Genomic DNA, 14,389 nt, shown 5'->3' on the forward strand with positions numbered 1-14,389 from the left:
TGCGAGCGCGAGCGCTCCGCGCTCTCCGCGCACCCTGCTAATATTCGCTCAAGCTGTGCCACTTGGCCACCTGCTTCCGGGGGCTCTCGCATACCTCCCGCCAGTGTTCCACGCCGCCAGCCGTGACGCTGTGCGCCCCCAGGATCAGCCGCCCCACCACCTCGTTTTTCGTGGTGCGGTCGAAGTCGATGACCAGAAACTCGATGCTGATGTCGGGCAAGAGATCCACGGGGATGTCGTAAATGAAGGACTCGTTGAAGACGGGGTTCAACGTGCACTTCTTGACGTGGGTCTTCTTTTTGGCGATGCGCTTTCGGCCATAGTAGACGTTCACTTTGACGTAGGGATCTGCCGGAGAGGAAGACAACACAGAGCCAATAACACAGCCCGGGAACAAGGTTGGGAGAGGTTTCCCAGAAACCCATTTGTGGTGTTTTGCTATGTAAAGATTTTGAAGAAGAAGAGTTGGATTTATACTCTGCCTTTCATTCGGAGTCTCAAAGCGGTTTACAAGCTATATCCCTTCCTCTCCCCACGACAGACAACCTGCGAGGCAGGTGGAGCTGAGAGAGCTCTGAGAGAACCGCTCTGAGAGAACTGCATGTGGGGGAGCAGTGAGGAATCAAACCCAGTTCTCCAGGATTAGAGTCCACCGCTCTTAACCATTACACCTAACTGGCTCTCTAGCAGGCCGATAGGATAAAATCCTAAATAATAAATAATAATAAAAAAAATAATAAAATGCTTTTAAACTGATAGCTAACTTCCTTGGGTTACCTGCAGGGCCTTTTTTTGATAGGGAAAAGTCCAGCAGGAATTCATTTGCATATTAGACCACACCCCCTGATGGCACCATTTTTTTGTGCAGGGCTGTTTTGTAGAAAAAGGCCCAGCAGAAACTCATTTACATATTAGGCCACACCCCATGACACCAAGCCAGCCGGAACTGCATTCCTGTGCCTTCCTGCTCAGAAAAAAACCCTGGTTACCTGGACTAGGATCAGAAGGAGGAATATTATTTAATATATATATAATAATGCAAGAAAAGGCAGCCCACCGACAATGCAATTTCTTGCTTAATACCCTTTCTGCAACCATGATTCATCTGTATGTGCCCCTTAGCTATGGAGCCATTAACAGACCCTGTCTTCTTTTTATGAAACGGTGCAGTGTGGTGTAGTGGTTAGGGTGTCGGGGAATCCAAGTTCAAATCCCCCACGCTACCACAGAAGCTTGCAGGGTGACCTTGGGCCAGTCCCATATTCTTAGCCTTACGGGGTTGTTGTGAGGATAAACCAGAGGGAAGAATGCCACATGCCTTTGAAACAAACAGATCCCCTTTCAAAGCCATCTAAGTCGGTGGTTTACGTCATCTTCACCTTACGACCAGGAATTCTACGAGTGACATGTTTCATGAGAAGAAGTCTCACTGGCTTCTCAGAGCCAGTTTGGTGTAGTAGTTAAGTGCATGGAGTCTTATCTGGGAGAACTGGGTTTGATTCCCCACTCCCCCCCTGCAGCTGCTGGAATGGCCTTGGGTCAGTCATAGCTCTGGCAGAGGTTGTCCTTGAAAGGGCAGCTTCTGGGAGAGCTCTCTCAGCCCCACCCACCTCACAGGGTGTCTGGTGTGGCGGGGGGGGAGGTAAAGAAGACTGTGAGCCACTCTGAGACTCTGATTCAGAGAGAAGAGTGGGGTATAAATCTGCGGTCTTCTTTTGCCTATCAGTTTCATTGGGTGACTCCCTTCCCCACGAGTCCTTGTATTGCAGGAGAATGAGAAAATTCTTTCCACATTGCATGCTATTTTTGTAAACTTCTGTTCCTGATCTAATGCCCCCCCTAGTTTATCATTCCAGCCATAAATAATAATGGAGCCTATATAACTGAGTCCATAAAGATTTGAAACAATAATTTTAAAAGCAGATTAGCCAAACAATTACCCACCCCCTTACCATCCATTTATGGGGTGGGCAGGAATACACTAGAGTTAGCCCCCAGGTCCCAATGGGGGATCCTCCAGTTTTGCAGGTTCCACCCAACCAGCAGCCAGTTGGCTGGCAGGGAAAGCCCCGTCCCAACTGCCACCATGTGCCTTTAAACCTGGGCAGACTTAAAAGAAGCCTGCAAACTGCCTGTGTTTTGGACTGTGTGTGTGCCTTTAAATCTCAACAAGAGGAAAGCTGAATGGGTGGGGCGAGTAGGCAGAGCCATGTGGGTCTTCCTGGTGAGTGTGTAAAGCATGAGAAAGAGAAGCCAGCAGAGTCCCTCTGTTTGTTTAGAGGAAAATTCCACCCCTAGGCTGCTCTGCTTTCGTATTCCTGTTAGTCTGAAGAAGTTGGTTGAAATATAGCAGATGGTTACATTCATAAACTCTTGTGAGTAAATTGCCCCAGCGAGATCACAAAAGTGTGTGCATGCTGTGTTTATTTTGGCTGCTTTGTGAGAGTGTGTGTGCCTCATTTGGAATGCTGTGTGCAATTCTGGTCACCGCACCTCAAAAAGGATATTATAGCACTGGAAAAAGTGCAGAAAAGGGCAACTAGAATGATTACAGGTTTGGAACACTTTCCCTATGAAGAAAGGTTAAAACACTTGGGGCTCTTTAGCTTGGAGAAACGTCGACTGGGGGGTAACATGATAGAGGTTTACAAGATTATGCATGGGATGGAGAAGGTAGAGAAAGAAGTACTTTTCTCCCTTTCTCACAATACAAGAACTCGTGGGCATTCAATGAAATTGCTGAGCAGTCGGGTTAGAACGGATAAAAGGAGGTACTTCTTCACCCAAAGGGTGATTAACGTGTGGAATTCACTGCCACAGGAGGTGGTGGCGGCTACAAGCATAGCCAGCTTCAAGAAGGGGTTAGATAAAAATATGGAGCAGAGGTCCATCAGTGGCTATTAGCCACAGTGTGTATATATATATTTTTGGCCACTGTGTGATACAGAGTGTTGGACTGGATGAGCCATTGGCCTGATCCAACATGGCTTCTCTTATGTTCTTATGTTCAATTTCATTTTGGGGAAGTGCAACTGCTGGGGACAAAGAAATAAAGACTGTATTCAGGGTATGGTTGCCAGTCTCCGGGGGGCGGGGTCTGGAGATCAGCATTTACAATTGCTCTCCAGCTGGCACAGATCAGCTCCCCTGGAGAATATGCTTTGAAGGGTGGAGTCTATGGCACTGTATCATGCTGAAGTCTCTCCCCTTCCCAAACCCCGACCCTCTCCCGGATCCACTCTCAAAGTCTCCAGGTATTTTCCACCATACACCTGGAACCCTAATTCAGGGGAACTTCACAGCTGTGTGTTTTATTTATTTATTTTAGGGAATGGGAACATCTCCTGGCTCGACCCCCGAAGTCCCCAGATATTTTCTGAGTGGGACCTGGCAACCTTACTGTCAGTCCAATGGCAGCTCCTAATTATATCAGCGCCAGCCAGAAGTGCGGTGGAAATTGAGTCTGCTTGTGTGCCCATTAGAAGGATTGCCAGGCCTTTGGGGGATCCTGGAGCAAGGTCTGGATCCAGTTCAAGCGCTAAGTGATTAGCCGGCAGGCTGCTAATTACTAAGCAACCTGCTCCGCTCAGATATACAGAGGCGCGGCCAAATGCCAGCTTCAAAACGGCACAGAAGGTTTGTGTGTTGGGGGTGGGGTGGGGACATAAATGCAAGGTGGAGTAAATAGCTTCTACCTGAGAGGCCGGTGATGTCCATCTTGGGCAGATGTTTGGCTTTGAGCACCACGACGGTCATCCGCTGGGCGACAGGTTGGTAGGACAAGGAAACCTGCAGTTCCCCTCTGCTGACGCATTTCTGAGAAGAGAAGGGAACATAAGAACATAAGAGAAGCCATGTTGGATCAGGCCAATAGCCCATCCAGTCCAACACTCTGTGTCACACAGTGGCAAAATTTTTTATACATACACACACACTGTGGCTAATAGCCACTGATGGACCTCTGCTCCATATTTTTATCTACCCCCTCTTGAAGGTGGCTATGCTTGTGGCCGCCACCACCTCTTGTGGCAGTGAATTCCACATGTTAATCACCCTTTGGGTGAAGAAGGACTTCCTCTTATCCGTTTTAACCTGGCTGCTCAGCAATTTCATCGAATGCCCACGAGTTCTTGTATTGTGAGAAAGGGAGAAAAGTACTTCTTTCTCTACTTTCTCCATCCCATGCATTATCTTGTAAACCTCTATCATGTCACCCCGCAGTCGACGTTTCTCCAAGCTAAAGAGTCCCAAGCGTTTCAACCTTTCTTCATAGGGAAAGTGCTCCAGCCCTTTAATCATTCTAGTTGCCCTTCTCTGGTCTTTCTCCAATGCTATAATATCCTTTTTGAGGTGCGGCGACCAGAACTGCACACACTACTCCAAATGAGACCGCACCATCGATTTATACAGGGGCATTATGATACTGGATGATTTGTTTTCAGTTGTTTTCAAGGGAAACGGGCTGTCAACTTTGGAATCACAGCCGCCATGAGCAGCCCGGCCAACAAAGGCTGCCGGCTTCTAGATGATAAACCTAGAGACAGTAAGAACCCCCCAGTTCAACATCTAAATTAGCAATAACATAGAACCATGTAGCAACATAACATTAACCAGCTATATCTTATTATTTTAAATCTTTCTATAAGAGTCGGTTCCACAACGTGCAAGGCAATAAACAATTATTCAGAAGAACATGAGAAGAGAAGGGTTTGGATTTATATCTCGCCCTTCACTACTCAAAGGAGTGTCAGAGCAGTTTATAATCTCCTTTCCCTTCCCCTCCCCACAACAGACACCTGTGAGATAGGTGGGGCCGAGAGAGCTCTCCCAGAACAGCTCTTGAACAGAACAGCCTTGAGAGAACTTGTGACTGACCCAAGGTCACATCAGCAGGTGCAAGTGGAGGACTGGAGAATCAAACCAGGTTCTCCCAGATAAGAGTCCACACACTGAACCACTACGCCAAACTGGCACTTCAGAACAAAAACAGCTTGTGTCCCCTCTGTATCTAGTCATATAGTCCAATTGCATTGCTTTGACATTTCAGCAAAACTCCTCGAGTTAATCCTTGAAGAAGGTCCACAAGTTGAACACGGTTGGCTGCTGGAAGCTCTCCGATGCACATGTAAAAACGCGGATGTAAGAGGAACCGTTTTCAGTCCTCAGAGCTTCTTTGGTTTAATGGCTTCACGGCCCAAAGTTCTGTAGTATTATTCTTGGGAGCACCAGCCCAAAGTAAAGTTGAGTAACATTCTAAATTTCACAAGGCTGGTCTAGCTGGAGGGGAGAAACCTCCATGGGGTATAATGCCACAGGGTCCCCCTTCCAAAGCAGCCATGTCCTCCAAGGGAGCTCAGCTCTGTCACCTGGAGATCAGCTGTAACAGCGGGAGATCTCTAGCTACCACCTGGTGGGGCCTGGAGATCTCCCTCTTTTACAGCTGGTCTCCAGCTGGCAGAGATCAGCTCCCCTGGAGAAAATGGCTGCTTGGAAGGGTGGACTCTAGGGCGTTGGATCACACTGAGGCCCCTCCCCTTCCCAAGCCCTGCCCTCTTCTAGATCCACCCTCAAAGCCTCCAGGTATTTTCCAACACAAACCTAGCAACTCTAAACCCTAAGCGTTATACACTCCTGCAGCCCCTTCTCTCCCCAAGCCCCACCTTTCCCAGGCTCCACCCCTAAAGCCTCCAAGAATTTCCTAGCCTAGAGCGGGCAACCCTACCGAAGAATCTCCTGGTCAGCCATTTTGTTGCCTTTTGAACCAGTTTTCGAACAGAGATTTTTATTTATTTATTTATTTAGTAGGCTTATATGTCGCCTTTTCCCGGAAACGGGCTCAAGGCGGATTACAACATATGAAAATAACAAAAAAAACCCCTACATATCAAAGTTAAAACACCAAATTAAAATTAACAGTAAAAACAATAAATGAAACGCACCACCGGCGGACAGGGCACAGCATATCAATAACCAGTTGTAGGCCTTCCTTAAACGATGGTAATAACAATAGGATAACACTAATAAAGCATGATGTCTCCACAAGGGAGGCCCAATGATGGAATAACAGGACGCCCGCTGCCTCAACCATAGGCCCGGTGGAACAGCTCCATCGTGCAGGCCCTACGAAACGGCAGTAATTCAGGTAAGGCCCGGATTTCCACAGGGAGCTGATTCCACCAGGCAGGGACCAAGCTGTCCAAGATAACTTCTTACAACGGGACGCAGTGCCGGCGCATGGGAATCGGCCAAGTAGGCGGCGGCTTAGGAAGCCACCTGGCTTGGGGTGCCACAAGGCGTCCCCTCTCCTCACGTGCAGTGTGTGCACTCCTTGGAGCCTGCTTTCTCCAATAGAAAGCGGGCTCCATGGAGCACAGATGGTGCCCGGCCACTTTCACATTCCCTGGATCTGTTACAGACAGGGTTGCCAATCCCCAGGTGGGGGCAGGGGATCCCCGGTTTGGAGACCCTCCCCCCGCTTCAGGGTCATCAGAAAGCGGGTGGAGGGGAGGGGAATGTCTGCTGGGAACGCTATTATTCCCTATAGAGACTTATTCCCATAGGAAATAATGGATGATTCATGGGTATCTGGGGCTCTGGGGGGGGGGCTCCAGTGAGGTAGAGGCACTGGATTTTCAGTATAGCATCCAGCACCTCTCCCCAAAATAACTCCCAAGTTTCAAAAGGATTGGACCAGGGGGTCCAATTCTATGAGCCCCAAAAGAAGGTGCCCCTATCTTTCATTATTTCCTTTGGAAGGAAGTCATTTAAAAAGGTGTGCCGTCCCTTTAAATGTGATGGCCAGAACTCCCTTAGGAGTCAATTGTGCTGGTCACACCCTTGCTTCTGGCTCCACCCCTACTGTCTCCTGGCTCCACCCCCAAAGTCCCCAGATATTTCTTGAATTGGACTTGGCAACCCTAGTTACAGACCCGGGGAACACGAAATCCAGCAGTGCCTGCATAGAGCACTCCTGAGAACCTAGCAGGCTCTGAGGACAGCACTGCACGGGCGCTAGCCAACCACTTCCGTGTTCTGCGGGTCTGTAACAAACCCCTGGAATGTGAAAGCGGCCACCCCTCAACCCCATGTAACCCTGACTCCACTAGAGGGAGCTACAGAGTACAGGGAAAAAAAGCGCAATTTCCCTTCTAGACTAGAAGGCCTGAAGTACAGGGAGGAGCACTCCCACCACATTTTGTTCTAGGTATGAAAATTTTCTAGAATGTTTGCGGAAAGGGGGGGGGGAGTTGTGTTTATATTAACTGATTATTAGTCTGTATTTTCATTGTCGTTGAGCTTATATAAAATGTTACAGAAATTTCCCCTTTTAGACTAGAAGGCCTGAAGAAGAAGAAGAAGATAGAAGAAGATATTGGATTTACATCCCGCCCTCCACTTCGAAGAGTCTCAGAGCGGCTCACAATCTCCTTTACCTTCCTCCCCCACAACAGTCACCCTGTGAGGTGGGTGGGGCTGAGAGGGCTCTCACAGCAGCTGCCCTTTCAAGGACAGAGTCTCAGAGCTGCCTACAATCTCCTTTACCTTCCTCCCCCACAACAGACACCCTGTGAGGTGGGTGGGGCTGAGAGGGCACTCCTAGCAGCTGCCCTTCCAAGGACAGAGTCTCAGAGCGGCCTACAACCTCCTTTCCCTTAAGAGTCTGCACACTTCATCACTACACCAAACTGGCTCTCCCACCACAGTAGCACTCCTTGCTGTGAATATTTATATTTTGTTCTAAAGCCGGACTGAGACCCCGAGTCTCTCGAAAAATCAACAGGCCTGAATTGTTATGATTGTTGTATAGAAATAATTGCTGTTTCAGTAGAATGTTTTGCTGAACTGGGTTTGTTGGAAGGTCAACACGTGAGAATTTGGGCCTTCGTTCTTTCAATCAGAAGGGACCCGATTCTTCCCCCGTTGCAGGAACGGGGAAACGACAGAGCTGGGGGAACGTGACCATTTTTCAAAAGTCCACCATCTGGAGAGAAGCAGAAGTATGCCCATTTGACTGTTTACATACTAAATGCTTTCCCAGTGGCCTTAAATGCCTCTCCGCATTACCCATCTTAGTCCACAGTAAAAGAAAAAGTCGGGGGGTGGGGAGGGGGAAGAGAGAGAAAGAGAGAAACTGGCTCTGTTTAAAGGAAGTTAATATGGTGGAAATAAAACTAAGCCTTGCCAAATGTTACAAAGCTACTGCTAAGCCAATGAATGGCCGGCTGGGTTGCCATGGTTAGCTAGGGTGCCCGTGTCCTAGATTCAGTGCCCGGTGCTTAGTTAGCCGTAGCAGAAGGCACCGCTTGCCCTGCCGTTCTGTCAAATCACCAAGGGTCAAACGCATTTGTAGATTTATAATGATTAGGCTGGTTTTTGTGATTCTTACGTACAATTATGCTAAAATGCTCATAAAATGGACTAAGACTGAAAAATTAACAATTCGTTTGGAGTTACATTTTATCAGAACCAAGTTTGAGTCCAGTGGCACCTTGGAGACCAACAGAATTCTATTCAAGGTGCAAGCTTTTGTGTGTGCCACGAAAGCTCACATCTTGAATAAAACTGTTGGTCCTCAAGGTGCCACTGGAAACAAACTTGGTTCTGTTGCTTTGGGCCAACACGGCTAGCTGCCTGAATCTAATTAAGTTTTATGTTATTGGAGTTTTTAAAATCACATCAAATCGAATCTGGAAAAAAGTGGGAGGACAGCAGGGAAACCACTGGAGTGCAATGGGGGGGGAGGAGAAGGAGGAAGAAGAGGAAGAAGATGAAAAAGAAGAGGTGGTGGAAGTGGAGGAAATTGGATTTATTCTCTGCCTTTCACTACCTGAAGGAGTCTCAGAACAGCTTACAGTCTCCTTTCCTCCCCCCCCCCCCCACAACAGACACTCTGTGAGGTAGCGTAGCAGGTAAATAACGAAGCCCCACACATTGCTTGGTTTGAAGCGAGGTATTTTACTTTGACATCAAAGTAGAACTTGTCAGCATAAGCTCAAAATGACTAAGTTAAAATCATCAGCCTTCTGACCATTTTTATTCATCCCCAAAACAAGCAGACTAGTCCCCTCTTATCTAATTCAAATGCTCCACCTCCTGCTTTCCTTCCAGTAATTTCGTGCGGTTTTCCCCTGCTCTGTCCCTCTGTGTTATCAGCAAGAAGCTCCTTCTCTGCGGGGCCCCTGTTATCTTGGATTCACACCCTTAGCCTGTCTGGTTTTAACAGTTTAGCAGAAGCTCCACTGAGGGGCCTCTTAACAGTCACTCTAAATGTTGCATCAGACATTCTCTTTTGAAGGCACAACCTTATTTTCAATTATTATTATTATGGAGGTATTCATTAATTATTCAGTGGTCCCTCTTCATTCCCCCCTTTTAGTATCTGAAAGTTTTTTTATTATTATTTTTTATCTGAAGGAGACTGACCATCCTAATTATTAAACAAATCAATTCTGTATGCCCACTCAAGAAGGGCAGCTAGGTGACAATTTGGTTTTTGACATTCCCAAGAAAGACTGAAATGACATTACAGTGGGGTAATGAAATCGTATATTAACAGAGATGGGGTATAGATGGGTCACTGGAGGAGAGACAGTGATGGGATTATCCATTCACACTGGCACATCCCAGTAGTTTCCATCTTGAGAAGGTGTGTTTGTGGGGAAGAAGGTTACTCAGAGGCATGCCTTGGCTATGCAGCCCAGCCTTCCAATATGGAGTTTTCTGGTCTCCATTATGTGGCCTTTCTGGGCACACAGACTAGCTTGAGAGGGCCCCCTGTTGTCTTTTAAGGCTACCCTCTTTATTTGGCAGCACTCTGGTATCAATTCCTCCTCTTTGGCACTGTCCAGTCCTTGCAGGGTGTGTGCCACATTTCATGGTGCATTGCTGATCAGACTTCAAACAACCAGGGTTGAGACACAGTTGGGACAAAGGGAAAGGGTTTTAGGAATGTCAACTACCAAAAATAGGCTATGCCTGAGTTAAAAAATATACAATAATCCATTCATGGCATATGCATTGAAGAATTACACATGTCCAGTCTAAATTTGTGAACATAGATCTTTATCAATAAAACATTATTAGTTATGATGCAAGAACACAACTCATCTCACTTCTAAAGCACAGGAGACATATGCAAATGACATGCTATAAACTGAATCAACTCATGTGCCTTTAAGGCAGACACCTTGTTGTAGCCTAGGTGATTAAGATACACACAATTCAGACATACTTGGAAACATTGCCAGTTGTGGGCAGTCCACATTGGCCACATTATTACAATACAAAAACCATTTCTTGAGTTCATGGAGAGTTTGCGTGCTCTATGCATGACCATCTTTTCGCAGGGAAATCTGTTTCTATTGCAGCCAAAAGGAATTCCTTTTCCCGGAAGCACAACTTGGAAGTGGCAGTGGGCTGCTGCTGTGATCAGCTGGGGCAACCAGCCTTTTGCTAGGCAGAGGAATTTCCCTGGAAATAAGTTTTCTCCACAACTCAATTTGGATGGGGTTCTCGGGGGAGGCCTTCCTTCCAACATCAATGAGGCAAGACCAAGCAAATTTCAGGACCTCTAGGTAGATATGGAGGAGCCTGGAAAACATACTTGAAGAAACAAGCAAATAAAACAGCAATAATAGGTGGGTTTTTTCCCTTTTAAAGCTTTCCTTGGCTGTCCACAAATTGCCATAACTTGAGTCCAACCCTGTTGAGATAGGTTTGCATACATTAGCTAAATTACCATACTTGTTTTGGACAGGAGACTTCCTCCCTCTCACATGGTGTTTCCGTTTGACAAGGTCTCTACCCTTCCCATGTTAAAGGACAGATTTCATACCACATACATTATGCAGAACACAAATCCACAATATAAACCCATGCATCACTTCTCATGATTCAGACTAGTGCATATCCATATAGAAAATGAGCACCTAGTGGTTCGTGAGAGGCTTTTTGTTTTGTTGCAACAGATATGAATCTTAAAAAGGAAACATGAAATTGTGTGCAAAATTTGGAGCTCCAAAAAGAGATTACCAGAGTTGAAGTTACCCCCTGGATAATTAAAATGGTCACAAAAAGGGAAGAAAAACTTCAAAAACAAACACAAAACAAAACAGGCCTCAATACAACAATGCCAGCTTTAACATACATGTATGCGAAGGATCAGACCCAAAAAGATTAGAGAACTGGATTAGAGAATTTAAACCACTGGACATCAGTGGGGTGTTCAAGTTCACTGAACTCCATCTTCCTCCGTGGCAGCTCATCCAAAATTTGTTCTGTGGGCCTCACGTAGGTGTGAGAGTAGGTTTCATCAAACTTTAACAACAAAAATCCTAAAAGCAAATAATAGTTAATCCTTAAACAAACAATTCTTAGCAGACATACCAGCAATTCTTGAAATTACTATATAATAATGAGCATGCACTAAACTTGAATTGCAGATCTTGATTTTCTTCATATATGACAAAACAATCCGGGAAGGCAAATCCTAGTTAATACACCTTGACAAAGAAGGTTGAAATAACAGAGAGGCAGGAACTTAAAACAAATAAATGGAAATGTGTTATCCAGTAGCAAGCCTGGCCAGGACTGGAGGAGACTGGATTGAAACACAAAATCAAACAGAATTGGAGCCCTACCATGATAAGAACATGAAACATAGAAGGAATTTTCTGAACAAAACACTCAGAAAAAGTCATGCTCTAACAAGATACTATAGATGGAGGCATAAAATATGATAGATAAGCATTTAAATGCCTCTTTCCACAAGTAAGAAGAAGAAGAAGATATTGGATTTATATCCCGCCCTCCACTCCGAAGAGTCTCAGAGCGGCTCACAATCTCCTTTCCCTTCCTCCCCCACAACAGACACCCTGTGAGGTGGGTGGGGCTGGGGAGGGCTCTCCCAGCAGCTGCCCTTTCAAGGACAACCTCTGCCAGAGCTATGGCTGACCCAAGGCCATGCTAGCAGGTGCAAGTGGAGGAGTGGGGAATCAAACCCCGTTCTCCCAGATAAGAGTCTGCACACTTAACCACGACACCAAACTGGCTCTCCAAGGTTCACCATACAGGAAGACTGATATGCAAAGTTCATAGGTGGAACATAACTATAAATGACATCAAGAGAACAATTGAAGACATACATTTTAAGGAATGCAGAACATTATTAAAGTCCAGATTTCCAATGAAGACCAAGATTTTTCAGGAATCCTGCCTACTAAATTACTAAGAAATCTAGAAAGGGTATTTCCATAGGAAACATGACACTGAGAATAACTGGATGGCTGGTACAGCAAAGTATTAGTTTCTCAAGACCTAAGAAAGAAGATGCACAGTGAGAGAGCAGTTCCACCCAAGGAAGGGTATAGATGTTCCTCTATAACACGTTATAACTTCAAATGGAAAGAGGTCTTGTAGAAACCAAAATTTATGAGGCAGAACTTCAAAACACTGCTCTAAACAAAAACTCAGTACCCAAAACCAAAGGAACCCCCATATTCAAATGAATGAAAAGTTGGGAAGCAGCCCAAAGTAAGACAGCAAAACTGCCAGATGCAACACCTGAAAACCACGTGCTTCTGGCATGAGATGTTCTTAACAAAAATCCCAAGAGAATAAAATTTCCAAAAGGTTGGATACTGTATTGCTTTAGCAGAATAGATACTCCATATAAACCCAAGATTACAAACATAAACTTCCAACCCATTGTCCCAGATCAAAAAACTTAACAAGAGATCTGTTAGGTGCACCATTTCTTTAAAGCAAAGGAGATCACAAGCTAAATATCTTATAAATATTCCCCTTAAAATTAAAGCTACACAATCTAAGTACAAGGGAAACTAATAACGGCCGCTAGAAAAACATTCTCAGACACAAAAGGTAAAGCAAAAAAAAGAAAAAGAAATAAATAAATTATCAGAGGAATCGCTTCTAATCTAGAAGAACTCTTGCCTCAAGGCAGTTTACAGGCAGGTTCTTTTCTCTGGCAGAGAAAGATTAGCTGTCAGTGGAACTTTGGGATGCCAGCTCCAGGCTGGAGATTTCTGAATATCTGAATTAAATTTTAAGATTACAAGGCATGCAGGCCGCCCTCCTGGACACTTTCTCTCCGAGAGGCACTAGCCTTAATGTTCTGGGCATTACATTATATTTTTGGGAGTGATCTCCAGGTTCCACCTGGAGACTGGCACCCTTGCAAAACAGTAGTGTTTTGCAAACTGTGTTTTGCAAGCTTCCAAACTGACTTGCTTGTTTTAAAATATACACATCTTCCTTCCAGGCATCTAAAACTACTCATTTTATTTGTGGAGACATTCTTGCAGAATTTCAGAAGTTTGAATTTGTATCCTTAGACCCAAAACCAGGAGAATATGAGAAGTCAGAAAAATATATCAGTTGTGCCTCCCCCTTTTGATACCATGGGGCATATATATAAACACAAGATGGGGAAGGTGATGAGATATCTGCCTGGGTGGGGGTTCAGGTTTTACACTTACACTTATTTCTACAATTAAGACTTAATTTGGCTAAGTGTCTTCTCTTTCCTAAAACAGCCAAAGATTGTCTGCAAAAGTTTTCCTAGCCAAAATCCAGTGAAAGTTACTAGGACATAAATTCCTTGTAAAAGAGAAAACTTTGACTCTTCGCAAAGATGCTGGCAAATTTACTTCTCTTTTCTGGTTCTGTTAAAGATTTCAGATTCATTAAAGAGAAGAGGATTAGCATTCCTTCCTGGTGGGGGAAGGGGCAGAGAGGGAAAAGTCCCCTGTGCAAGCACCAGTCGTTTCCGACTCTGGGGTGACATTGCTTTCACAACTTCACATTTTCATGGCAGACTTTTTACAGGGTAGTTTGCCACTGTCTTCCCCAGTCTTTTACACTTTCCCCAGCAAGCTGGGTAGTCATTTTACCAACCTCAGAAGGATGAAACCTGGAGCTGACTTAGGGTTGCCAATCCCCAGGTAGGGGCAGGGGATCTCCCGGTTTGTAGGCCCTCCCCCCGCTTCAGGGTCGTCAGAAAGCGGGGGAAGGGGAGGGAAATGTCTGCTGGGAACTCTAATTATTCCCTAGGGAGATTTATTCCCATAGAAAATCATGGAGAATTTATCTGTGGGTATCTGGGGCTCTGTGGGTGCTGTTTTTTGGGGTAGAGGCACCATATTTTCCGTATAGCATCTAGTGCCTCTCCCCAAAATACCCCCCAAGTTTCAAAAATATTGGACCAGGGGGTCCAATTCTATGAGCCCCAAAAGAAGGTGCCCCTATCCTTCATTATTTCCTATGGAAGGAAGGAATTGAAAAGGTCCCTTTAAATGTGATGGCCAGAACTCCCTTTGGAGTTCAATTATGTTTGTCACAGCCTTGATCTTGGCTCCACCCCTAATGTCTC

At 45.5% G+C, this 14,389-nt stretch overlaps 1 protein-coding gene across 1 annotated transcript in view; it reads right to left on the reverse strand.

Annotated features, from left to right (window-relative positions):
• Positions 1 to 14,389, reverse strand: part of SYT11 (synaptotagmin 11) — a 48,579-nt gene continuing 34,190 nt past the window's right edge. Inside the window, exons 3-4 of the mRNA XM_060255097.1 lie at positions 3,696 to 3,816; positions 1 to 348 (exon numbers count right to left, since the gene is read on the reverse strand). Of these exons, the coding sequence (XP_060111080.1) occupies positions 38 to 348; positions 3,696 to 3,816 (432 nt within the window). The 3' untranslated portion in view covers positions 1 to 37. The remainder of the gene's footprint in view (positions 349 to 3,695; positions 3,817 to 14,389) is intronic.

Source organism: Heteronotia binoei, chromosome 1, assembly GCF_032191835.1.
Source record: "Heteronotia binoei isolate CCM8104 ecotype False Entrance Well chromosome 1, APGP_CSIRO_Hbin_v1, whole genome shotgun sequence".
NCBI classification, from domain to species: domain Eukaryota; kingdom Metazoa; phylum Chordata; class Lepidosauria; order Squamata; family Gekkonidae; genus Heteronotia; species Heteronotia binoei.